Below are 27,860 nucleotides of genomic sequence, written 5' to 3' on the forward strand. Positions count from 1 at the left end.
TGTTTATTTTCATGTAAAACAACCATTTTTGTGTTCTTTATGTTGTGACATATTTCTTTAGATATTATGCCATGCATATATGACTCAGTTTTTGTCAAAGTGAAAGTTATGCTTGAAATGCATCTTCACAAAAAGCCTTTTTTGGTTGAGAACTGATATTTTGCTGAAACTTACCTATGTTCTTCTGCTTATTACTAAATAACAGAAGGTAGTAAATTCATTTTTGTTCTGATGAAAGATGATAATAATAATCTTTAATCTTTCTTTTGGTGTATACCATGTTTATATAACCCAAGAACACTATATTCTGTGTATCTTGAAAATCAGTCAAAATTGTCAAAAATGAGAGGGATTCTTTTGAAAAATCATTGAGATTGACTGAGTTAAGAGGAAAAAAAGCTGTAATGTAATGAAAAGGCTTTTTCCCAAGAATAACATCCTTGTATAATTTATGGAGAATTAGTTTGGAAAAAGTTACAATGTTATGAGAATAAAATGAAAATTACGGGGGGAAAAAATTAACACAAAAATATATGAAATAGTTGGAAATTAAATGAGAAAACATCTTAAATGTTACAAGAACAAAGTCAAAATATTATGAGAATAAAGTCATAATTATATCAAAAAAGAAGAAAAGTTGGAAAAAATGAAAAAACAGCTTTAATTTTAAGAGAATAAAGTCAAAATATTATGACAAAAAAAGTTGTATTCAAAAGAGGGAAAAAGAAATAAACTCATAATATTATGATTAAAATAATATAATTTTACTAGCATAGAGTTGAAACATCGGATTTTTTTTTTAAGTCGTAATAGTATGGGAAATAATTTTTGGAAAATTAATAGGTAATATTTTGAAAAATACTAAATAAACAACAAAAAAGAGCAGAGTCCATACTCATAATATGCTTTTTCACTGAGATGCAGTTTATTTTTTATGTATATAGATTATATAGAAGTGCCCCGTTTCTCAATCTGTGGCCCTCAGTGACAAAGGTTAAGTGATTTAAATGTTATGAAAAGTATGCAATAATAGAGTGACTAATGAAAGCTTTAATATACGTCATAAAATGACGCCGGTGCAACCGTTGTCATACCTGTGCTCGTTTAAGGAGGATCACCACTCATCACTCTTGTTCTCGCAATGTGTGACTTCCCGCAGAAGGAACATATTGTTCCTCAAGACTTCAGACAGGCTATTATCAGTTCTGGGACCACATATCTTAAGCATGAGGGATACATGATCAGCTGGCCTTACTGTATGGATATGATGGATGTGCCTTGGTTCACGTTTCTTCCCTTTGCCTCACGCCTGCCTTGAAAGCGTGAGTGAATGAGTGATACATCTTGTCGGCATGTGACAGACCACACAACTGTAAAGCAGGTGTTTATGACTATTTGGAGCAATATTTCGGGTCCGGTTGTTGAGCTCATAAAGCTGGCTGGCCAACAACAAAAACAAAGTTAGGTTACTTTCCAGTTTGACTTCTTTACCTCCGCTTTTGGTTGGTTGAAAGAATTCAATTGTTAGGGAATTTACTCCCACTTTGTGTGTGTTGGAATTCAAAGCACGGTCTGCTATCAACACGCTCTTTGATGAAGAATGTGTCAGCATGTATTTTTGCCTTGTCCTTCCAGTGATTATTGCTTCACTGTCAGGTGTTCTTGTGTTTGATGACTTTAAATAGCTACAAACTCAACTGCACAACACAGACTTAGAAGGTGGCAAACACCTAGTACCTGAGGTACATAAACTATAAAATAAATGCAAGGGATATGATATCATCAATTTATCATTATTCATAATTGATTCAATTCATAGAAAAGGAGTACAACAATTATTGCCCGTGAAGAAAAATAACAGGACAAAGTTAATGTAGATAATAAAGTGTGGCCCCCGGGCCATTTGCTGCCTGTGGCTGTTTTTTAATTGGCCTGCAGCACAGTCTAGAAATATAATTTAATAATAAAAATATGTACCCTGCGATTGGCTGGCGACCAGTCTGGGGTGTACCCCGCCTCTCACCCCAAGACAGCTGGGCTAGGCTCCAGCACTCCCCGCGACCCTCGTGAGGAAAAAGCGGTAGAAAATGAATGAATGAATAATAATAAGAAAACTACAAAAAATCTGCAGTAATCAACACATCCATCCATTTTCGATGCCACTTATCCTCACTAGGGTCACAGGTTTATGCTGGAGCCTATTCCAGCTGACTTTGGGCCGGAGGCGGAGTACACCTTGGACTGGTCAGCAGCCAATCACAGGGCTAAATTCATAATATTATGAGGAAAATTTATTTTAGTAGAAGATGTGAACTATTAGTCGCACAATGGACGAGTGGTTAGCATGTAGGCCACACAGTCAGGAGATCGGGAAGGCCTGCGTTCAATTCTCCACTCTGTGTGTCCGGGTACTCCTGTTTCCTCCCACATTAGGTTAATTGGCGACTCCAAATTATCCATAGGTATGAATGTGAGTGTGAATGGTTGTTTGTCTATATGTGCCCTGTGATTGGCTGGCGACCAGTCCAGGGTCTACCAGGATCTATGGATGGATTATGGGAATATTAAAGTCATAATATAATGAGATATATGAAGATTATTTAAGAAGAAAAAAGAAACAACAGCAAAGACGTATTGACATACGTATTTACATGTGTTGCGTTACAAAATAGCAGCAATCCTTTGTATTGGAATCCATGTGTTGTTTGTTGACCTTCCTCTGCCTTTTATAGGCCACATGGTCCTGCTCATCTCTTTAGTTTCCAAGGCTTTGTGGAGTTTAAGATATGCTATAGTGATTATAATAAGCGTAATCATTCCAATCCTACCTCTCGCTGATGGGCTGTTATGATAATCCAGACTTTTGTATACAACTGTCAGCAGTGGTTCTGCGGCATGGTGTGGGCTCCCAGGGTCTTTTTTAAACTCGTACCCCAAGTGAACAGAATGCCTGCCATACCTGTGTAAGTAACATGAGTTGCCTGTATAGTGTTGTCACGCTTCAAATGAAACGCTCCCAGCAGAATGAATGAATGAATGGCTGGTTGTGGCTGTCACAGGCCTGGCACTGTTGCTATGTTTGTTTCAGGGGCTCCTGCGCCTCCAAGGAGGAATCCAGGGACAGTTATTTCAAACATCTATGCTTTTGCATGGCTTAAATGGGCCCCCCTTGATAAAAAGAAAAACAATGTCTTTAAGATTTTACTGCATTGTGCCACAAGGTGTCTCTCCAACCACAGAAACAGGACTAAGATCACTGAATGGGGGTCTCCTGGTTAGGAATTGAAAGGTTGAGGACTATACCACACATAAATGGCAGTATATCATATATCACCATCTTTAAATACATGCAATTTGCAGGCATCTATTGAAACCCATTGTAAACTAGTTAATATGTTGGGTAAATTATTATTGAAAAAGTATTTTTTTCATAGTCTCCACCAAATAGTTATTGAGTTTGTAAAATAATTACACTTCCATAACTGTCATTAGTTCAAATGTTAGCTTTGCAGATGCTTAATGATAAGAGGGCAGAGCTTGTGGCCTGCAATGCAAAACACATAAGCCAACACAGCTCTGATTATTATGTTATTTAGCTTTGGGTGTCATAGTAGCAAAAAATGGCAACTAAAGCCACATCCAGGTTGATGATATACAATCAAACCTGCCTTTTGTATGATTTTTTGTATGTCAGAAATGCTGGCTGAGTGAAAATAACCCAACATTGGGCCAGAGAAAGCTGTCTGTGTCAGAACTTTATGCAAAACATTACAGGAGTGCCTTGTCATTTTGCGCTTCGAATTTTGCCGCAAGACTTTTCCCCAAAATATACAAATGAATAAATCATCACTGTTTTGTGGTTGAATACGGCAGAATATTTCCCCCAAAAAAAACTGAATATTTAAATTCCGTATTTTCATTCATACAAGTTGCTAAATGAAGTGAAATACAAATTTAAGGCATTCAAACATGTGATATGTAGTATTCCATGTAGTATTCTACACTGTTCACTCGGTGTCGGCGATGTTACATTGATGAGAGAGATCCTCGCCACCACAGGAAGTACTGTAGAGGAACAAACGCTACAAGGAACTCTCCCTATGCTAACATGTGAGTCTTTATGATGTCTTATTTTCTCTGCTTATGTCTACTATATCGGGTAATACAAATGTATGTTTTTGCATAAATTCACGGGTCTGCAACCAGTTAAAGAAGGGGTTATTGTATTGAATTATCATTTCTGCAAGTAAGGCCATATTTTTTCTCAATAAAAATGTATATTTGATTCACATTTTTTGGGTGCCTGGGATGGATTAATTATTCATTCATTCATATTCTACCGCTTATCCTCACGAGGGACGCGGTACACCCTGGACTGATTGCCAGCCAATCATAGGGCACATATAGACAAACAACCATTCACACTCACATTCATACCTATGAACAATTTGGTGTCTGCAATTAACCTAGCACGCATGTACATAGTAATATTTCAGCATTGAACTGTATTATAGTAAATGCATTTTCTGTATGGTTTCAAATGTTTTGAACATTGTCATATGTAAAAATGATTGAATTCCTGCTCTGTACTGGAGGCACTTGCAGTACCTCTGCCTCCTGAAGGGGCCAGGCGTGCATGAGCTGGAAGGTGCTTGTCGTGGATGTCCTTCCACTGAGAAAAAGCATGCTGAAAGCTTGCTCCGCTGAATGGACAAATGAAATGATATCTCCAAGCTCACCAGGAGGTGATCAGACTTTTACAACAAAGTATCAGAACTTTTCCTCCAGAAGTTAAGGTAAAATAAATAATACATGGGTCTAAGACGTGCCACGCCAGCCGTAAACCTAACTGCACATCACTGGTGTGTAACATTTCCAAAAACACCTCACAAAGAGGTTTCTCTGTGCTAGTGTTGTGGCATTCAGGGTATTTTCCCTCACATCTACCATCTCGGCTTCAATCACTCCTAATGTATTTATGAGAGTGTATCCCGCATTGTAGCAGATATAAAGTCAATCTGATTCTGCAAGGAGTGTCACTGCTCATTGCTCTGCTTGAACTGCCTGCTGTGAGCCTCATCCAAGACCATTTACATGAAAATCTCCCCAAAAAGATGCAGAGCTCCCTGACTTTTAGCCTGACTATTTCCCCTTTAATTATAGCCTGGCCTGTAAAAACATATAACAGCAAAAACGAATGACATGAGCAAAATAAGCTCAATACACTCATTTGTATGTCATGTTTCAACCTAAACATAGCAGCAAAGATTACAGGCTATACCCTTGAATGCTACATTCGGAGGTGAAATTAGATTAAAGAGAGGAAGAAAGGCAATTCTTCCTCTTTGTTTCTCAAGATCTAAAAATAGTTCTTGCTGAGCAGGCACTAAAACCAAGATGCAGTTTTTTCTCTTGCTCCATTTTCCTGTCGGTCTATAGTTCACTTGCTCAATGCATCATGGTTTCATAGAAGATGAGCGACACGTCAAAGCGGCCACCAAATCTTCCCTAAATGCATGCAGTGTTATCAATATTTATAAGTAATGTCACCATTCTGTTGTTTATCAAGTTCCTGGAGGATTTAATAGAAGAGAATTGGGACCCCCTGGTATACATATTCATCTTGCATTTGATGCATTTTCCTCACCTTGACAAACAATAATATACACCCTCAATTTGTATTCTGTGCATGCTCGCTTGCAACACTAGCTACGACAACACACTGTGTGGGGTTTACGTCTAATATGAATCGTTGCCTCCTAACCAGCTGTCCTACCCTGTTATTTTCCTTTTTTACAGGCAAAATAAATGCAACGCTTTTATAAGATGCTCGATAAAGCATACTGCTGCTTCTATTGCTGGTATCCAAGCAGCCCAATGTCAACAGGTTCACCTCATATTTATCAGCAGTGATGCTTTGCTTGCATGCCTAGCAACCTCATGTTATTGTCCTGCAGATTTGTCCCCCACCCCCACACTGATGCAACTGTACAGTACTCCTGTACTTGAGTGCTCACATGCAATTCTAAAGTCATTTAGTATCTAGATTGAGAGTGATTTATTTTTTTCTGCACATATGTGAATGTAAGAATAAATGAAGATTAGTTCTCCAATGAGACAATGCGAGTGATTTCACAATATTTGCACGTAAGTGAATCACATGTTAATGGAAAGCCTGATTCAAAAGGAATTTGCCTCACATTACTTGTGGGAAACACCCGCACACAGTGCAGCGCATGTATTTTCATTCCTCCTGGCTCAATGAGAGGGGAAGCAAAGAGGCTCCATATGGGAAACCACCCATACTTGAACTAGAGGCAAGCAGCAATAAAACTGGATTGCGGTATTTGGGCATTCTGCGTTAAAATGCATCTTTGCCAAAAAAGGTGCCATATGGAGTGTTCTATAAATGATGATGCACTGTGATGGCCATATTTATTTCTGTGGCTGTAACACTAGATGTGGGTGACTGGGAGTTGCAGATAAAAAAACAGATGAGCACTGCAATAATTGAGTGGGAGGAAGGATCAAACGACTCAGAGGCCGGGACTGCAGTATTCCTGCCTCAGACAAATCCATCACTTGATAACACGATGGGGGACCATCTATCACACTGTATATACAAATACATGCTAATTGTTTTCCATTTTCACAATATAATTGTGCTAAGCTAATGCTTAGAATAGGCCAGGGGTGTCTAAAGTGCGGCCTGGGGGCCATTTGTGCCATGTGGTCTGATTTTTATATGCCCGCAGCACGTTGTAGAAATAAAATCAAACCCAAGAAAAAGCAAAAGCTTTTTTTTGCCTTTTGACAAAATTAAAAAATCTATACATACAAAAACAGAGCTGTTGCCCCCCTACACAGACACACATTCTTTGATATTTTTTTAAATTAATAAAACAAATGAAAATTATTTGCAAATGCCCGCAAGGCATGCTGGGTCGCCCAGCTGCAATAACAATATGAAGTACGAACAATAAAACATTGGATAAAACCTCCTCAACATATTTAGCGAACTAGAAAAAAAACAACCACAGCAAAATGCCTTGCGGGAGGAATATAAGGGTGTTTATTTTGGCGTGTGGATATGTCTTTGTATAACCACATATTGCAGTAGGTACTGTAGGTTACCTTGTGTATCGTACGTGTTGACGTGTTGTGTCGTTAATCCTACCTCTTTCCCATATCGATATTGATCATAATTTCACGCCATATCGTCCATGTTGACACTTTCAATATTTGGCTATGAATAATAAATAAAAGATATACGAATAATAGGGGATAACATCTGCTTCCCACTACTCCTTTTTGGACATGTTGAGTCATCCCGGCCGCCACTGGCCGTCTAGACATTTCAGGTACCATTGAAAAATTTCTAGCTCCACCACCGATTGTGATGTAACTTGTTAAGCCTGAAACAAGTAAACAACGCTATGCCAAAAGAATAGTGAATGTGTAGAAAAGGTGTTAAAATGAAATACAAATTAGCTAATGTGAGTTTGCGGTTTGTACAAGACTAAGGGAAAAATAAAATTAAATATTTTGAGTAAATGAAAAAATCAACCGAAACAGTAAATAAAATAAATAAGTATAAATTAATAGATACCGGAGTATTTTCTGGACAGAAAAAATGAAATATATTTTTAAAATAAAATACTAATAAGAAAATGTGGTTTGAAAAAAAGACACTGTAGAAAATAAAGATGTTTTGGAGAAGAAAGAAATAAGATCCAATATCTTAATTTGAGATATCGGCTAAATAAATGTGATTATGGATTATGTATCGGTGAAAAATCAGAGTGGAACAGAGATTGCAATGATGATGTAAGCTTGTTGTTGACTTTCCCAGTGTGAATGGCTGAGCAAAGGATAGGGGGTGGGGTGTCATTAATCCTGGCGAGTAGTGACCACACAGGCGAAAATGAGGTGTAGTGGGGGATGGGCGCGGACTCTGTTGTTATGACTGGTACTTGGCTGCGGGACAAACTTCCAGAGGCCTTGCTATTTTTCATTTTCGTCTCATCGGTCGACTCGGCGGGGATATGTGACTTCGTTTCATCGTGAAGCGGTCAAAGGAAACCGGAGCTCACCATCGAAGCTACACGGGGACTTGACGGCGTTGGCAAACAACGGGGTGTGCTTTTCGAAAATAGGTTAGTCGTCGATGGAGCGCTTTACGCTTCCTTTCTTTTCGTCGCCGTTACCGTGATGTACATTTGTATGAATTCATGCCTGATTGTGTAGCGGTATGTAACGCGTGTTAAATAAGGTGTAACGTAAGTAGACCATGTATGAAAATGAAATGAGCGACGCTGCGAAAATAACAGTAGTTACAGGCAGCTCATTTTTGCCTGTCTGGTCGGCCTACAATGTCGAACGTCTGAAACCGTTGCAGGCTTCTTACCGCCTGGCTTTAGCTTTAATATTTTAACCTACCGATTGATGTTACATTAGCCAAAACAATATGTTTTACAATCGATAACACACATGACACGGTCTGATTTGTACACGAGAACTGTCGAAGATACCGTCTATTTTTGAAAGGTTTACCCCAAGTAGGTACCAGATTATAGCAACACGCTTAGTTTAGCGAGCTAGTTAGCAGCTTTAGCGCTAGGCTAGGCTAGCTTGGAACGTTAGCGAGCTGCCTGTGTCATGGTGCTTATTCTAATCCCATTGCAAAGAAGCTAATTGTAACGTGTTCGGTGGGATATGTAAACAATTGTGACGCATCAGTAACACTTTCCAGTTGTCTCTGAATAAGCTTAGCAGCTAACTGTTGACGACCCCACGCTCGTTTAATCAAAATTGCAACCGCCTTGAGCGGCGAATGCCACGGCCACCACAAGAACAGCCATAACCCGTATTGGCCGTGAATTAATAAAATGTCCCCTTTTTTTTGTATTTCAATTACAGAGTAGACAAGACAACATTTGATATTGTTTATAACATTGAAACAAGTGAGGCACTGCTCCGTTTATGACATGCATCCGCTGTTGCTAAGACTGCATGAATGCCACACCATGGCTGACAAACGGGACACTTGAAATGTTTTGTTCCCTTCGAATATATTATGAACCATTAACTTGTACAAATTGAGGCAGGAGCTAAGTGCACCAAACAGCGTGCCGATCAACACTGTATAATGTGCTCTTCTCATTCACCGCCACTGTACTGTGGGGGGATGGGCGACGTATTTCCGTAAATGGCTAGCACGCCATGCTATCCTGTTAATCTAGCAGCGATAATTAGCATGTTGACATGCTTTGCACGCATGTGACCTGCGCGAAAAGCCGAATACTCAATGAGGGAGAGTGCAAACTAGCGTATAGACACAAAGTTGAGTTTTACTCATGTAAAGCGGAACAGAAAATCCCGAGTGACGCAGTTGACTCGTTAAATTGTGAATCTGGGAGTAAAAGGCCACAGTGGTGCATGGCACCGGTTGGGTATATTTCCCCATAGGCCAACAGTTAGCTAATGTAGTTGTTAATGATACCAGCTCTAGGTGTCAAGTCCCATCTGCTTTTACAGTCCATATACCACACCGTGTATATCCTAATTGGTGGTTGGTATTATATACTCCCTAATTGACTGCACTTGTTGACCCATTTTGTTATTGTTTGGTGTTCCACCTCCCTGTTTGCATCTTTTCAGCCACTCTGACACATCCCTGCTACAGTGTCCATTTGAGAGGAAGTCATTGTCATAGTGCTGTCAGAAGTACTCCATGTTCTGCTAACACTTGCCTGTGTCTGCACATTTCTCACTTGAACTAGATTTTAAACATATGAAATTCTGATAGCCGACATAGTAGCTCATCTCACAATGACATGTAGTATTTTTTGTTAATATGAATGCTTTTTCCATAAATGTTGACTGATGGTTTTTTTTCCTGTCTCAGGGGGTTGAGCATTCTTGAGGGTAACAGAGCGATGATGCATGCCTAAAGATATCCTGATCACATGGGTAAGATCTTTTTCTACATTTATTGAGCCCTAATCTGCTGATTATCTGCCAGGAGGGAGATGTGGGTGTGTGTAGTGCAGGGCAATCATTTCACATATCAATTCACATACTATCATAGACATAACATGAGCGGCAGACACACCAGCTGCATATTCATTGACATGTAATCTGCCGCCATCTCCATTGTTTCCAGTGGAAACATGACAACAGTTGCATCGAGCGAGGTTGGCTGCAGCTGCCATGTGTGCACAGTTGTTTGTTGCCGCTACTGGGGTTGATGATGGGTGCAGTTGTAGTGTGATCATAGACACCACAGAAAGGGCAGTGACGGAAACAATCAAATTCATAGTTATGTTGGCACCTAATCTGTCAGATTTCACTGTTTATAAAATATTTGCTTTTAATTTGTTCTATCGCTGCAGTGATGTAGCAGCTGTTCCTATCGACGATGGATGCAAACAGAAACTGCTTGCAGTTTCCAAGCAACATATACCAGCATTTTACATAACTCTTTTACTGATCATGCTGTGATTTGCACCGGTGTAAAACAATATTTTTTATTTTACTTGGATAGATATTGAATCAGACATTGATTCCCTTACTGGCAATTTGCTTTGATCAACAGCACTTGTGGTGGTGCTAAATCTGGAAGTAATTTGTGCAACTAATTAAAACTGACAGTTTTCTTCAGTGGCTTCATCCTCTTAAGTCAGTATCCTTATGTGTCATAGATTGTCACTTGTGCTTGTTCTATAATAATGCATTCTAATGTTGCGGATAGTTAACTATTTTTTTCTTTGAAGGGTGGGGTGGTTAATCACTAATCAGAACTCAGCCAGAATTCATTCAGGGTCTCACAGAAAGTCAGATTAAAAAAAAAAAAACTCTTTACAAAGATGCGTATTTTCCCCATTCTGGTGTTAAAAAAATACATTGCAAAGGGAGCCACAACAAATTGACACAATTGCACAGTATGTGGCTAAAAGCAGTTTCATTTTGAAGCCCAAAATCTGTTTTGAGAATTTCTGTTGACTGTTAGAATAAACATGCCACTTGTCCTTATTTCACTTCGAACTTGCACAATCGGAAAACGCTCGTTTAGGTTAACAAGCAGTCAAACACAAAAGGGTGTGAACACACTCCAGCCCCAGTCGCACACACGCAGCCACACTACAAGCATGTTTTGCTAAACTAAGCTAACCCAGCTATCTTCCATTCACATTCCAAAAGAGAGGCATTGCAAAGTTTCTTCACCAACTTTTCCAGTGTTTCAGGTCACCGTTTCGACGTGTTTAGTTCTGGAGGGGTGGGCTAATGTTTGTGATGAGATTCCTCCATTATTTAGCCATCTGCCAAGTAAATACTTCCTTGCTTAAGCCTTCATTCACATTGTCAGTTTCTGAGAAATTCAATTTTTATTAGCCGGTTCCGCGCCATATGTAATACCAGTGTTTTTTTTTGTTTTTTTAATGGAAAAATTGGTGTAAATTGTTGTTTGGCCCGAATATTAGTCACGTTCATTCTCATAGATTGTCCACATGCAGACAACAGCAACAATTTTTGGTCCCTGTGTCGCTGTTATACTCTACATTCAATGATAGCTAACATTAGTAGTAGCTTAACTTGGCCAAATAGCGGTCAGTTGGCTGACAACAAACACAACTCATGAATAGGACTGATTCAGTAGGTTCATAAGGTGCCCTCTATGCAACTGCTCTCTGTGACATACGGCAGCTTGAAGTGACAGATGACAGTAAATTGAATTATTTTTGAAAAATTATTACTAACACAAAATTGATACAGAGAGAATGCGAGTTTATGTGTGTTCTCATAACCATGTTCACAGAGTTGACAAGATGCTTGTGTGCAATCTTAATGAGTTGCACTAACGAGGTGTGTTAATGATTTTAGTGTACAAAGATGAGTGGCAGAGATCTGAGGTGGGTATCTCCTTGTACTGGATACATTTAAGGATTAAGCTTGGGTATGCCGGAATTATGAAGCTGGTTCGCTTCTTAGCATGTTGCCACGGTAGCTTATACACCGGAAAACTTAAAGTGATACACAGAGTCTGTAACAGTAATACTCACTGACAAATACAGTATGACCTCAGAACACTAGCTGGCTAGTCAGACATGTTTCTTCCTCAAAATGTTAACACGTGTGTGAGTTAGAGAAGAATTAAGTGCATCTGCCTTTTGTAACCATTTCTTAAACTACACAGGCTTCTAAATGTACGGCTAAGAAACTGTAACTATAAGCATAAATGCGCCTTCCAAACCAATATATCTATTTCCAGTAACCAATTTCACCACTTCCTAAATGTGTGCTCTACTGGATTGAGATGTGGCGACAGTGGAGACCATTTGAGTACAGTGAACTCATTTTCATATTCAATACAGTGAACTATTATCCTACTAGTATGAGAAGATGATAGACATCGTCTGCGTTCGTGTTTGCTGACGCATTAAATGAAGAGCTGAGCAATTTTTTCAGACTGGTACAGATAACCGTTTCTATAAAAAAAAAGTTTGATTTAGTTGTAGTTTGTGCACACCTGATGGTGAGAACGTTTCAAAGTTGGATTTGGCAAACTGTACCTGTACATTCGTCCTTACCAAATATCATGTCATCACTACTATTAACAAAATATGTGGCTCTAAGTGTCAACAAAGGGATTCTTTGTTGACACTTGGAGCCACTCAAGGTCATCTTTGCACTGTTTGCACTTTTCAAACACAGCGGCAATAGAAACAAGCCCTGGGCCCTAGGCCCTAGGCGTTCTAGCGGTACTGGCATTTCAAGTGGCTGATGTGTTGAAACTCAATGGGTTCCCAGAGGTCAGCAAAGTCACCTTATGCATGAATGGGTGTGACAGTGACTTGGTGGAACAAAGAAATGTGCTGCTGTGTTTTGTGCACATGGACAGGACAGTGAACGCATCTCCCCATTACTCAGTCTGACTTCTATGCTGTATTTGTTCCGTTCAGATCAAGGGTTACTGTTTGTCAACAAACCTTCTAAAAAGCTGAAACATTTCTGTTTCTCTGTCAATGCACTATAGTTTGTGCACACTCAGTTGCAAGCAGTTTTACACTGCAAGTCTTGGGAGGGCATAGTGTACTTATGTGTAAGGCATATTTATCAATGCTGTGAACCCAGGCTTGGTCATCTTGCTAAAAGGCATCATTTATTGTAGTTGGCAATGAAATCCCCAGTTGGCCACGAGAAGCCGATAACCCCAGATGCTCTCCTACACTGCGCGTGCGTCATCTGGACACGCTTTTAGAACATCTTGTTTTTTTATTTGCCATACTATCATAAATGCAATTCATAAGGAAGGAACAACGTGTGACTAGAAAATATCCATCACATAGTTACACAACATCAGGCTGAATTATTGATGCATTGCTGCTTGGATCCAAAATCTAACAATCGGGTTAGGTTTAATCAATTTATTAAGTGTGAAATAAGACTGAATAAGTAATTAAAGTGTGAACATGGATCACCGATTTCCAGTGGTTGCGCGATCTTTGTATATAATCAGATCTTATCCTCCAACTTTATCGACCTCCGAAAATGACTGAAAGTCCACCACTGTCCCTGTGGGCTCTTCCACACTGACAGCTAGCAATCGAGCCTAAAGCTAAAGCTAGCTGAAGCAAAGAGCCAGGCTGCGGGCCGCTGTTAGCACTTATCAGCAGTGAAAAAAAATTTGTTGTAACTGAGGGTTTCGGGATGCCCGCTGATGTTGTGGAAGTTTGCTGTAAATAAAGCCCACAGCTGCCGGAGGCATGCTTGTTAATTTATTCGTGAAAACATATTGAAATACAGTATTTGATGCCTCAAAAAATGTGTTTACTTCAACAGGTCTTCTATGCTTTGACAAGGAAAATTGAAACCTATATCGAATATACCGAAATTCATTTATTGAAAACAATTAACCGCTATAAACGTATGTCCATCCCTACTCTGAACTCCACAGAACTCAGAAAAGTTTCTTATACTACATGGCATGTTTTGGAAGATTGAGCTTGGATTGTGGTTCTGTGCCGCGTTGATTCTTTTGTAGCTCTTTGTTCGGGTTGTACGCTTGATGTGCAGTTTCCCGCCAAAACGCTAAAGGCACTGTTTTCCGAATAGTTGGCTGTAAGCAGCCATGACATATGACAACTATAGTTTGGCCTGTTTTTTTTCGGGCACCACGGAGCACTCGATCATATCATTGGGTGGCCCCTCTCCACCCTGGTTCTCCTGACCAGACACCATCACCCTGGAAGCCCCTCAGCTTGGCCGTGGAGCTCAGACCTTGACAAAGAAACGATGACAGACAAATAGAAGGATGTATTCCTGCGGACTGATATGGTGCTTCTTAAACCCTGCAGCGAGTGCCCCATCTGAGAGGTTGTTTAGTGTTTGAGGGAGTATTGTGACATGCCGCAGGGCATCCCCTGAGCCACATGCAGGTTTGTGTTCTTTGCAAAAGGCTTGCTAATTGATGTTACTTCAACAAATATAACGCGTGACTGAAACTGACTAACACTGTGACCTACTGAGACATCTGACTGACACTACCTTTACCTCTCATTATCAGTATTTAGTTATTCTAATAACTGTTTGTACAAGTGTTTTTCAGTAGGCACATAGCGTGCAAATAATTTTGTGTTTTTGCCTCAAGGACACGTTTTATCAAGCTTATTTTACCAAATATGTGTTTTGCACTTTGTTCATTCTTGATAATATAAACCTTGAGTTAAATTTTTTTTAAGTGAAATTTGGTGAAGTCACTTCATTCCCAAATAATGGAACTTAACAAAGAGCCTGTGAGGTTCTCACTTTAACTCCTTCAATCCCAGCCATTTTTCAAAAGCTGTCCCTCTCGCTACCTGCCATTTTTGATTAATTGGGCTGATTTTTCAACACACACGGAATATTGTGTCATGAGATGGTATACCAAAAGAAAATAGACTCTCATTTTTTATCTGAATTTTACCTTTTTCCATTCTTTAGTAATTAGCAGTAGAACAATCAGAATATCAGTTCACTTTTCAGTTTTTTTTTTTTTGGCTTAAAACTGCACCAAATGTGCTCTACTATTGTGGGGTTGCATCATCACCTCTGTGCCTCTTGCACAAAAAAAGCATAAGAAATGTAAATATGTCTTAAGTAGTGACTGAGGTAAGGGATTTATCTTTGTGTGGTCAAAGAGATTGTAAAGATTGACTTTACTAAACACTAGGGCAGGGGCGTCAAACTTGTTTTCACCGTGGGCCTCCGAGGGAGGCTTGCAACTGTGAAACCATATAAGTGTATAATTGCCTCATGATATTACATATTTGCTTTTTTACTTAGTTACATTGAAATCAGAAGTAGCAGCCAAGCCGAAATTTGTGCATGTACAATTTCAATTTAAATGGGGTTGACAACAAGAACAATAAGAAATTTCATTTGCACGCACTTCAAAATTGTCAGAACAATTACATTTAGCAAGAAATTCTGCATTTCTTTAAATGTTATTTTTACAAATGGCAAAAGTTATACATATGTTTAAAGAAAAACCTTATGGGTTATCAGGTATCAACATTTCAGCATTTTCTCATTGCATTATTACTTTTTTCTCTACTTTTCCATTGTTTTGCATTTCTACACTCTGCAACAGGCCTCTAGTAAAACTACCCACAGCCTGCAAATGGGCCCGGGCCACACTTGGGACACCCCTGATTGATGCATGTATCTTAGCACGCGAATGTCGCCTGTCACAACTCTGCTAAATGACACACACAGGGCTTGTGGAGGTCTGCCCCCACCATTAGTACTTTTATTTGATTACCCAGGAAATCTGTGACTCAAGACACACTTTCTCTATTCAATTTTAATTCTGGGAATTACGATGCATACAGCTACCTAAGTACTAGTAGTAGTAGTAGTGTCGAATTCATTCGTGTTGACACAGATTCATTAGTTGAGGACCTCTACACATTAATGTATGGGAAACATACAAACTGTGAGTCCTTGACAAGGAAGTAATGAGTGTCTGCTTCAAAATGTTAATATCAGGTGAACTTCAACAACATATGATGGCTGTAAAAGCAGTGTCATTTTGTGGTGTGTGTGTGTATGCCTGTATGTATGTATATGTTTGTATATGTATATATGACATACTTGGTTTTGCAGAGTTAAACTAAATGTGACATACAGAGTTTTCATTGGACTGCAATGATATCATGCCCCATCTCCTCTTCGTAAAAGAAGTACAAAGGTAGCCTGTGATGCAAGCACTGCACCTTTTTGGGGGGTAGGAAATCAATATGATTGATTTTAAAAACAAGACCGTTACAACCAGCCATTACTTGGAAAGCCAGATGAAGTGATAGTAAGCAGTCCATCTGCTCGTCTGCCCGTTCCCCAATCAAGGGTGCTCACACTTTTTCACCCTGTGAGTTACTTTTAAAATGACAAGGGTTTAGGTGGAATTGAAGGAATTTTTGGAACTGATTAAATTGTGCGGGGTGATTCAGATCACTGTCTGGATGCAGAAATGTTTTAAAGATTCTTTAACATTGTGAGAGAGAACCATTTTTGACGTTTAGCTAATGTTAGCTTTACTTACTAGCATTGTTAGTGTGCTAATATTGGCATAGTACTTATATGAGCACTTATCATACTGGGTGTTAGCATGCTAGCATTTGTTGCGATTTTCATGAATATGAACTTAGCGCTATCATGCCGGATGTTAGCATGCTAATGTTGGCATTGCTAGCATGCTAATGTTGGCATTGCTAGCATGCCAACATGAGCATACTAGCATTTTTTGTGATTTTCATGCATATGAACTCAAGCACACAATTAGAGCTATCATGCTAGGTGTTAGCATGCTAATGTTAGCATTGTTAGAATTCTTAAGTCATTGACTTTGTAGCAATGTGTGCAGAGGTTGATGTCTCATTCTAAAAGTGTCTGTTTCTGAAATACTGGGTAAAATTGGCCAATGATGTATTGCATCCATAAATGTAAGGCCCTCCATTTTAATATTGTGTCCTTACCAAGGTGTTAATAACACAAAGGCTTGTTACAGCACACACATTTTGAGGTTGCTACCCCTGGTTTACACTCTCTTAATACTAGATTCCATTCTTCCAAGCTTTCTGGCCCTTGTCCAGACCCCGTGTTTATTTTCACATTTAGACATTCCGCATTGAAGCAATGAGGAGTATGGAGCTCAGAATGTAAGCACTGAGATCTGTTATTACTGTGCTTCAAAGCCCATCTATTCCAGCCTCCTTTCGAAATGCTTCATGAAGATGACTACTAATTATTTCCAGTTATAGATTAATGAGTGGAAACTGGTACCCTGTCTCACGCCAAGAGGCTTTTCCCTCTACCAAAAGTGAACAAAAATAAATGTACTTTGTCTTCACATGGAGGATTGTTGATGTTCTTCTGTTACGTTTTGAAAGCGCATGGTTTGGGGGTCAAGCAGGGTGTTTTTTCTTGAAGTATTTGTTCAGTGTAATGTCATCTTGGGTGTATTTTTACAGTATGTTGGAAAATTTAAAGCAAAAAAACCCAAAAACTAATACTTTGATTTTTTTTCTTTTCCCAGGCTCCTCTAGTGTGCTGACCAAATGGTTTAATGACCGGGACTAAAAATGAGCATAAGCAGTGATGAGGTTAATTTCTTGGTTTACAGATACCTGCAAGAGTCTGGTAGGTCTCCTAAATTATGGTTTACATTTCATTTATTAATACAGTCGTCCTTCGTTCATCACGGTTAATTGGTTCAGTATTAATAAATTGAATATTTATGTAGTTAGAGCATAGAAAACTTGTTTGTACCTTTTTAAAAACATGATTTAACATTATTACAGCCCTGTACACATGAGTTAAAACCTCATGGTCATCTTAATACTCATATGACCTTATGCAGTGGATATGATTAGCAATAATAAGGCATAATTACTGGGGAAAGGTCCTTGTTTTTGCATCTCAAATGTAATGTTGATCGGTTGTGCATGGCATTTTAAAATAAAGGACGACTTCCACACAGGATAATGGGCCATAGTCAACCATGAAACAGTGGTCATTTATTTATTCATTTTGAAAAGTTTGTGATAGAGTGAGGGAACAATATTCGCACCGCAGTGCAACGAGGAAACGACTGTACCTTGTCCACCATAACATGGCATACATAACATAAGAACTTTCTAATTACAAAGCAGATTTTTTTTATTAAGCATTTTAATTAGAAGAAATATTACATGGTGCTGTTCTCTGCTTCTTCATTTACAACATTCAACATGTTCACTTTCCAGGCTTCTCGCACTCAGCATTCACCTTTGGCATAGAGAGCCACATCAGCCAATCCAACATCAATGGAGCCCTGGTGCCCCCTGCTGCCCTCATCTCCATCATACAGAAGGGTCTGCAGTACGTGGAGGCTGAAGTTAGCATCAACGAAGTCAGTCACCACCTTTTACATCAGTAATTTGCTTCTTTTTACGCTTCCATTGTTAGTGTATAGCATTAGTCCTTATTAACACGTTTCTCTTTTTCCATTGTCTTTTTGTGTTTAGGATGGGACCTTATTTGACGGCCGTCCCATTGAGTCGCTGTCTCTAATCGATGCAGTGATGCCAGATGTTGTCCAAACCAGGCAGCAGGCCTACAGAGACAAGTTGGCACAGCAGCAACAGCAGGCGGCAGCAGGCAGTGGCAGTGGCACTGGCCCCCAGGGAGGCACCAAGAACGGAGAGGGTGCAGCCAACGGGGAGGAAAATGGATCCCATGCCTTAGCCAGTAAGCATTTTTTACTGTTGTAAACAAGACACAGCTATGTTTTGTGTGTGATGAGGTGGAGCTGAGTTTTTTTTTTAATTATCATGAGGCTGCTAATTTGGTGAGTGTAGTAAATTAGTTATTAAACACGTTTGTGGTTGTTATGCTATCTTGAATTGAAATATTTATTACCTTTCCACATATTTTAGCATGTAAGTCAGGGGTGGGCAAATATTTTGACTCGTGGGCCGCATTGAGTTAACAAAATTGTCCAGGGGGCCAGAACATGTATTTAACACACACATTTTCCTTGAATGATTTGTCTAATTGTAGCTGTATGTTCTCATGTGGCTTTTTTCAGGAGCACTTTAAACATCAAACTATGTCACTAAATTTTACATTTAAAAAAAAAATGACTAAATAAGACATGTTGCCAGTTTGTATGTTAAAAGTTGAAATACTGAAAAAGCAACTGGCGGGCCGGATTCAAACACTTGGTGGGCCGCATGTGGCCCCCGGGCCGTAGTTTGCCCACCCCTGATGTAAGTTAATGGCTTACAATAAGCTTCATTTTGAACAGACAAAACTGTGTGTTTGGTGTGTAATTTAGTCATCTGATTCATTCAACCCAAGAATTGTTTTACCTCTTACTGCCAGGGGTGTAAGGCTACATGTATACATATGCATATTTTTCCCGGAAGCCCACAGAGGGTCATGAAGTGTTTCTTGTGTCATGCGGTTACTTGATAATTAAATGCAAGCGCCTACGAAAGGTGACTCATTTGCAGCGGGAGTGGAGATCCCGGCATGCAGGGCACCTCCAGTGTGCATTAGCGCCACCATAAGAGGCGAGGTGCGGAAGTGTGCAGCCCAGTTTTTGACGAGAAGTACCTGCCAACAGTTTGCAGTTTTTTTTTTTTATTCATTCATTTTTTTTACAATTATTTAAATTGCACCAAAGCGAAGTAGTTTCATGTTTGATATTTTCTGCGCTTATTGTACCAAAAATGAACTGAACTGTGGCTTTAATATTGAGATACTGAACCCTGAGAATGCCTTACTTAGTATTTTTTGTCAGCGTACAGCATCCCTTTCTTTTGGTTTGAAATGGATTTTGCTTTCCTAATTGGTGTAGTTTACTTTCAACATGGTGCTGGAAAAATTGTCAAGTCAGTGTTTCTGTTGCTATGCAATTAAGGAGATGCGTAAAGGCAATATTAGATTTTAGAGCTGGTTTTGAAACTAATCCATGGCAGGTCCCGAACATGATGGTTATATGCACTAGTGTTGAAAAAATTGCAAAATGGCTTTAAGCAAGACAACATGATATTTCCTTCAGGTTTGTCTTTCATAACGTTGTTGATCAGACAAGACACTCTAGATCAGTAATATTGCAAAAGTATTTTTAAAGAAAAAGTGGTAATATTGTAGTTTTTCTAGACAGAACAGTGTTTTTTTAATAAACAGTTTTCATGACTTCCCCTTACAGATCACCACTCAGAGATGATGGAGGTGGATCGGGATGTAGAAATACCCCAGAGTAAAGCAATGGTCCTCAGAGGTCATGAATCTGAAGTTTTCATCTGTGCCTGGAATCCAGTCAACGACCTGCTAGCATCTGGGTCAGTGACTAACACAAACACACACGCACATTAATGCTGCATGCTGTCATATAAATAAAATAAGGGCATTTAGTTTGTTGAGTAAAAGAATAAGGTATGCATCTGTTCTTTATGGAAGGTATCCTGAAATGCCTTGTGCTGTGATCCGGCACACAATTTTCATTCACTTGGGGTGCATTTGGGCGTGGGGGCACTGTGTAGGGTCAAAATTGAGCTACTATTTTTAAAGACTCCATCCATCCGATTTAACTAACAACCATTCACACTCACATTCACACCCTTGGACAACTGACTCCAATTAGCCTAGTTAAGGGAATGTGGGAGGAAAACCTCACCAACACAGAGCTCATGCAAACGCCAGAGATCTGAACCCAGATTCTCCCGACTGTGAGGCAAATGTGTTAACCAAATGTATATATGTTTACTCTGACAGGTCTGGAGACTCGACAGCTCGAATCTGGAACTTGAGTGAGAATAGCTCGAGTGGTTCCACGCAGCTGGTTCTGAGGCACTGCATACGGGAAGGAGGCCAGGACGTACCCAGCAACAAAGACGTCACCTCACTAGACTGGAATGTGAGTATGTGTTAAACTGGACAGTATGATCGCAAGCGCGGGTTTGACTGAACACACATGCTTGTGATGGCTGTTTTTGCTAAATGTATTTCTTCCATGCAGAGAAATGTCTGTGTCGTCTCTCCCATTTCAGCATTTCAGTGATTAAAGAGTCTGTCTCTTTCAGAGTGAGGGCACGCTCCTAGCAACAGGCTCATATGATGGCTTTGCGAGAATATGGACAAAAGACGGTAAACCTCTCAGCTTAAGCGTTATAACCATGTTGAATTTGGCTCTTCATCGTGTCTCGTTCATAGGTAACCTGGCCAGTACTTTGGGTCAACACAAAGGTCCCATATTTGCACTCAAGTGGAATAAAAAAGGAAACTTCATCCTGAGCGCTGGGGTTGACAAGGTAAGTGTAGAAGGTGTCGGGTTTAAATGCACAAAGGTGAAGGACGCACATTTTCTGTTGTCTGTATTTAGTACTGGGAATACGCACAGTGGCAAACTTTCACATGACAGACTGCTGAAGGTCTGGGTAACAGAAAAAATAATAGAAAGTATCCTGGTCTGAACCTTGGTGAACACCGCCATCTAGTGTTTGTCGGTGTAAATATGTTCTTGTGACTGTTTGAATTCAGTACTGTGTTCAATATTGCGACCTGATGTTATCAGGGCTCGACAATAACGATGTACCGATGGCCCGGGGCAAGTTAAAACAAAATTCGGGCAAGTAAATCTAATCAGTGATATTCCCGTCGGGCAAGTGTACTTTGGCATGCCATACTGCCAAGAGTTTTTTTTTAAAGCGGTTCTTGTTGGGTGTTGGTAAAACACTGACTGCGTAATTCCGGTGGTAATTTGCAAAGCAATCCTTGCAATGGACCAATCAGAATCGTTTATTTAGACCGCGGTCCGTAATCCACAGTCCGCGTTGTACCCACACCCGTTGTTCGCGATCAACCAATCAGCGATCGTTTGACTACGAAAACATCAATCATGGCGTCGCTGCCAACATCGTCTAATTCTGAAGGAAACAGCAAAAAGTGATGAACCAGTGCCTCCTAAACAAGTATTTTATTAGCGGCAGCAAATCAAACGATGGCACAGGTGAGTGAATCACATTGCTGTGACAATTTGAAGTGGTCATAATGAAACACCACCGATTAGATCCAATATCAAGTGCTGATTTTGCACAAGCTACAAAATCTAGCGGTTCCATTTCTCTGTGGATTTTTCTCACCTTTGCTTCACAAATTATTGTTTGACCATTGAGCATTTTTTTCTGGATTAAAAACACTTTACTAGTACACAAATGTGTCTATTCCATTGTGGTGCACAACTTATAAATATCACTGCTTACTACGACTACGATGTGTAAGGTATTATTTATTTTATTTATTTGAGATTCTCATGTGATGCCACAAAAAATTACATGATATCATTATGGCAGTCTTTTCATTTTACATGGGGCAAGTTCGGGCAAGTAGTTCTCACCTTAAGGATTCCCTATGGGCAAGTTATTTTGGTTTTTAATGTAGAGCCCTGTGTTATGTTAAAATAAAATAAGTGTTTTCCTCAAAGTTGAATTTAAAGGATTTTATCATAACTTTGCAACACAACTTGCCAAAACCCACGCATACTCCAGCAGTGTACTTGTACAACACAATTCTAGCGTTTTCCCAAAGGGGAAGTGTGGTTAGTATTGACAATACAAAATGTCTCTTTCCACTCAGACCACAATTATCTGGGACGCCCACACAGGAGAAGCAAAACAGCAGTTTCCTTTCCACTCCGGTGAGTGAGTGACAAGCATTTGGGCATCTCATACATCAACCATCGAGAGTTGGCCTTTCCCTGTCATAAACATTTTGTACATTTTTTTTCTGCACCTCCCCACAGCACCTGCTTTGGACGTAGACTGGCAGAGTAACAACACGTTTGCCTCCTGCAGCACAGACATGTGCATCCATGTCTGCAAACTGGGTCAGGACCGACCTGTCAAGACCTTCCAGGGGCACACGGTAAGTGAGGGCAGTATTGCCGTTGGAGGAAATGAAATCAAACATACAGTGTATTAGTCTCATACTCATAATATAAGCAACCTCTTCTTTTCATATGTTTGTAATGTAACCGTGATAAGCGGCACACAGGCCATTTCCTTGATTACTCCTTTATTTTCACATTATTTTTGTATTTTCCCCTGCTTTAGAACGAGGTCAACGCTATCAAGTGGGACCCCACTGGCAGCTTGCTGGCCTCCTGCTCCGACGACATGACTCTAAAGGTGAGTTCACGGACAAACAGACAGGCAGAAGTGTGTGCTTGGCATTAACCGTCTGGTCTTACCATGCGATCCCCTTCGTAGATATGGAGCATGAAACAGGACATGTGTGTCCACGACCTTCAGGCGCACAGTAAAGAAATCTACACCATCAAATGGAGCCCTACGGGACCTGGGACCAACAACCCCAATGCCAACCTCATGCTGGCCAGGTGAGACCTGGACCTGTATGTGGGCATCACTGTTTAGACACGGCCAGTCACGTTTTGATGTGATTTTATTTCCTACCTCGGTCTTTGCGAGAAAGTTAACTGGTAAAAGTATAAATGGGTTTTCTATGCTGTAACCACGCGGTCAGGTCCTGAACCACTTAACCACAATAAAGGAGGCCTGTCTGTACTGTATACTGTATACATATTAATACTTACTGGTTCATTTAAATGCATTTCTTTCTCTCCCCTCCCTCCCAGTGCGTCATTTGACTCAACAGTGCGTCTGTGGGACGTGGAGCGTGGGGTGTGCATCCACACACTGACCCGCCACCAGGAGCCTGTGTACAGCGTGGCCTTCAGCCCCGACGGCAGACATCTTGCCAGCGGCTCCTTTGACAAGTGTGTCCACATCTGGAACACTCAGGTCTGTGTTGGCAATGGCCACCCGTGCTCTCGCACTCTTTTTCTCACACATCCACCACATCCACGGCGGTCATGACTAACACGGGTTATTGTGTGTCGTCAGACTGGTGCTTTAGTCCACAGTTACCGAGGGACAGGAGGGATCTTTGAGGTGTGCTGGAACGCCACCGGGGATAAAGTAGGAGCAAGCGCATCCGATGGATCCGTAAGTAACGCCGCCTTAACTCACGTCTGCTGAGAACAGTGGGCATTTATTTTCGCTGAGTATGTCTACAATATTGTGGAATATGAATGGAAAGGCGACTATAGGGGTGTTATTTCATGTCTATGGGACTCTATTAATGGCATAGACAGGTTTTCTATGCTCAAACTACAAAAATATTTGATTTATAAATAAGGAATTCTACTTTGTAGTGCAATTCAGGATAAGTCTTGGGTCTGGGACATAATGTGCACTTGATGTTGTTGGCTTTTATATCAATCACGTTGAAGTAGTGCCTGTGTTGACATCCTGATCCACGGCTCACCTTTTTAAGCATTACGTTTTCCCATAATTGCATCTAAGCAAAGCAGTCATTACGGTGCTGCAATGACGTCAGCTTCCCTTTAGGCTCTGGGTGCTTTGGCTTCCTCTGGTGGACAGCAGCAGCATTGCAGCATCATTTTCTATGCTATTCCAAAGAAATGTTTTTCTCAGATGAAATGCATTATGGGAAACCTAAAACTGTTACGTTTTGTTCCAGTTAAACCTGTATTGCTATGTGTTTGTATACTTACTATACCACTGCTTGTCACAGAGCGGTAATGGTGGGGTTCACCAGTCTGTAAGAGAGCTAGCGACATGTCTACCATGTTGGCTGGTTTTGTAACGAGACACTACCTGCCGCAACTTCCTCTCTGTAATCTGTTGTCCTCCTCATTCTCCAGGTTTGTGTATTAGACCTGAGGAAATGACACTCGTACGGGGGAGCCATGGACCGACTACGAATGTGTACATAGCCAAAATGACTGACTGTCCCTGCCTGTCCACCACACTGCTGTAGTCCCACCTGACGCCATGGCCTGCCATTACAGCCAAACAGAGCGCTGCCCCGCCCGCACCTTCCAACACCCATTTAAAGGACCACATTCTTGCCACATCCGCTTGTTGGGCACATGTGTGAGAGACTCTCAAGAGGAAGGGGGGGGGGGTCGCTTCCTGTTCCAACCAGACCCGTCACATGCAAAACCAAAACAGCAGAATTCCTCTCGTGTCCTCTTTTTAATCCTTTTTACCAGAATTCTAAAGATTTTTGTTCTGTTGGTGTGTGCATATTGCATATGTCAGCATTTGGTGTCCTGTGGACATTGTTTTGAAATTGGATTTTACTGTAAGTTTTATATTGTGTGCTGGGGGAGAGTTTGTTTTTACAACGTGGCACTCTTTAAAAGTTCAAACATGCAGATGTACAGCTGACAAGGTACAATGGTTTATCATTTTTCTATTTTTATCCAATAGACTTGTTGCATTTTTGCCATTGTAAACTGAATATAAACCAATTAATCAAAAGATGAAATGTGTTGTTTGCATCTTTTGCCCTGAAAAAGCATTTTTTCAGGTCTTCACAGTCCATCAGTTTAAAAAAAAAAAAAAAAAAGGCTCAGAGATTCTATGTGTTGCAGCATCTTGTCGGTCTGTGTGCGTGTCATTGTGAAGGACTGTGGCACAACAACGGCTTGCTTTCTGGTGGGTTGAGAGAGCGACGTGGAGGTGACTAAACGGGCCCTTTTACCACTTGCTTACTTGCCCCCACCCCCCCTCCCTCAAAGTCAGCGTGCTTGCTTCCTCAATTCCATGGCTTTGCAGCAAAGTCATGCTGAGTGATAATCAGACTTAAAGCCCCTGGAAAGTGTGTCTTGTTTTGCCTGCTTGCTCTGGAGACATCACCTTGTGGAGTTTCAAGGGGCAACCTGTCACATTTTGTCGTGTCCGGGTCACATTTGACTGCACTTCTAGGACACCAGAGTGGGCTTTTTGTTCTCCAACCTGGTTTGAGAAGCTGCAGAAAGGCAATGCTCGAGCCTATGCACGAATAGACGGCGCTTTTCCTTTTTTATTGTTCAAATGCAAGTGAATTCAGTGCATTTCCATCTGAAATACAACGGTGTGATGTTCTCGTGCGTACCATGAAGAATGTTTTTTTTGTTTGTTTTGTTTTTCAAAGTAAAATACCATACAACAGTCATAAAAAAATGTAACTAGCTGCCCTTCAAAAGGGTTTTCCTTTGCTGCACTTTAGAGTAAAATGGAAAAACAGGGGAGGTGTGTTTACTCATGTTAACACATCTGATGTTTAAAAAAAAAAAAAAGTGTGCAGTGTTTCCAGTGAGATTCAAGGCTTTTAATCACATTTCTTTGGACTCCTCTGAAATGTTGACGCTAACATTTGCATTCCAGGTTCTCATCTCTCAGCCATAATCATCAGTTCCATAAACAGGCGTGTTGGGGAGAATGTTACTCGTTTTCAAAGTTTTTTACTATTTTGAAGTTTGCTTTAATGGTGTTGATGTTGACTGAACTGTACTACAAAATACACAATTTCAAATGAGGTCCATGACAGTGGAATGGTATTTTTAAATGTTTGTTTTAGATAAGCTTTATACACTGAATTCAAGTGTTAGCTTTGTCTTGTTTTCCTTTTCTTTTGTTCTTTTTTCCCCCTCCTTTCCATTCATTTTTTTGTTCCTATCGAAAATACTAACGTTGATTCTTCTGTCTTTGCTATGTTTGACAGCCCGTGAAGGTTTTGTACTCCAAAACTTTTGTAATTCAGATTGATTTGTAACTATACGTACTCAAAATGAACAAAAAAAAAACACACACATACAAAAAGATCAAATCTGGATAATTATTGATGTATCACAGAAAAATGTAAATACAATTTTGCAAATCTTTTTTCTTTTCTTGTGATGTCTTTGCCCTCACTTGCGTTTTACTCACTCACATGGTTGCAGTCTGACTGTTGGAATATCAGTCAGATCTCAAGGTCTAGAATAAAATCTATTTTGATAATATCACTTTGTCTTTTTTTTTTTGCACTAGCCCACTAATTGAGTCTCGCAGTAGTGATAGTGATTCATGATTTTCAGTCATTACTAAATGAAGATAAACTAGTAAATTACAGTAGTTACAAATTTAGCTGTATTATTTAATAGCCAGCAGCGGGCAACTATCACTGGATGAAAGCTTCCATCTATTTTCTATACCGCTTATTCTCACCAGGGTCGCAGGTATGCTGGAGCCTATCCCAGCTGTCTTCGGGCAAGAGGCGGGGTACACCCTTGGCTGGTAATGGATGAAAGCTTATTTGTAAAAAAAAAAAAAATGCATTAATTCATTTTCTACCGCTTTTTCCTCACGAGGGTCACGGGCGGTGCTGGAGCCTATCCCAGCTGTCTTCGGGCGAGAGGCGGGGTACACCCTGGACTGGTAATGGATGAAAGCTTATTTGTAAAAAAAAAATTCATTTTCTACCGTTTTTTCCTTACGGGGGTCACAGGGGTGCTGGAGCCTATCCCAGCTCTCTTCGGGCGAGAGGCAGGGTACACCCTGGACTGGCAATGGATGAAAGCTTATTTGTAAAAAAAAAAAAAAAAGTGAAATCTAATATAGTAAATACACTGTAAATAAGGGATTACATAATCCTACTTGAATAGCCACATCCAATGACTACATACACTACATTTACTCTATATACATAACTAATAACTGAGTCATATACCACTACATGGAACTATGAACTATGGACACACAAAGCACACAGTATAAAGCTTTGATTTGTTTCATATGTCAGAGCTTTTGATGCATGCATATCCAGAAATGCAGTGATAACACATTTTCTGCATAACAAATACATCATCTTGGTGCCCACTGTTCAATTTGTTCTTATACGTCTTTTGTTTTTCCCAGGGATCTCGATTTGTATGACTGAGTGGGCCACAGTACCTGACCATCAGCCTGCCGATGCCATGATCG

The 27,860-nt window shown here is 40.2% G+C and overlaps 1 protein-coding gene across 2 annotated transcripts; it reads left to right on the top strand.

Moving 5' to 3' along the window:
• The first annotated feature begins 7,910 nt into the window (after positions 1–7,910).
• Positions 7,911–26,899, top strand: LOC131126106 (F-box-like/WD repeat-containing protein TBL1XR1). Of its 2 annotated transcripts, none has more exons than XM_058068299.2 (16): positions 7,911–8,156; positions 9,908–9,972; positions 17,576–17,679; positions 18,285–18,430; positions 18,546–18,768; positions 20,237–20,369; positions 20,803–20,944; positions 21,111–21,174; positions 21,241–21,338; positions 22,663–22,723; positions 22,829–22,950; positions 23,139–23,213; positions 23,295–23,422; positions 23,681–23,846; positions 23,949–24,050; positions 24,773–26,899. In XM_058068299.2, exons 3-16 carry the CDS (start codon positions 17,622–17,624, stop codon positions 24,797–24,799), a joined length of 1,545 nt encoding a protein of 514 aa, XP_057924282.1. In that variant the 5' UTR covers positions 7,911–8,156; positions 9,908–9,972; positions 17,576–17,621; the 3' UTR covers positions 24,800–26,899. The 2 variants fall into 2 exon arrangements, with proteins under 2 accessions (XP_057924282.1, XP_057924283.1); XM_058068300.2 differs by lacking the exon at positions 7,911–8,156 and adding an exon at positions 8,360–8,558.
• The last annotated feature ends 961 nt before the right edge of the window (positions 26,900–27,860 follow it).

Source organism: Doryrhamphus excisus, linkage group LG6 (assembly GCF_037039965.1).
Source record: "Doryrhamphus excisus strain RoL-2023G ecotype Guam linkage group LG6, RoL_Dexc_Guam_v1.1, whole genome shotgun sequence".
Taxonomy (NCBI): domain Eukaryota; kingdom Metazoa; phylum Chordata; class Actinopteri; order Syngnathiformes; family Syngnathidae; genus Doryrhamphus; species Doryrhamphus excisus.

Bases quoted from the DNA above. Each gene is read 5' to 3' on its own strand.
- LOC131126106 (XM_058068299.2), top strand. From the start codon at position 17,622: ATGAGCATAAGCAGTGATGAGGTTAATTTCTTGGTTTACAGATACCTG. The intron at 17,680-18,284 runs GTAGGTCTCCTA...TTCACTTTCCAG, and splicing joins CAGATACCTGCAAGAGTCTG to GCTTCTCGCACTCAGCATTC. The intron at 23,214-23,294 runs GTGAGTTCACGG...TCCCCTTCGTAG, and splicing joins CCGACGACATGACTCTAAAG to ATATGGAGCATGAAACAGGA.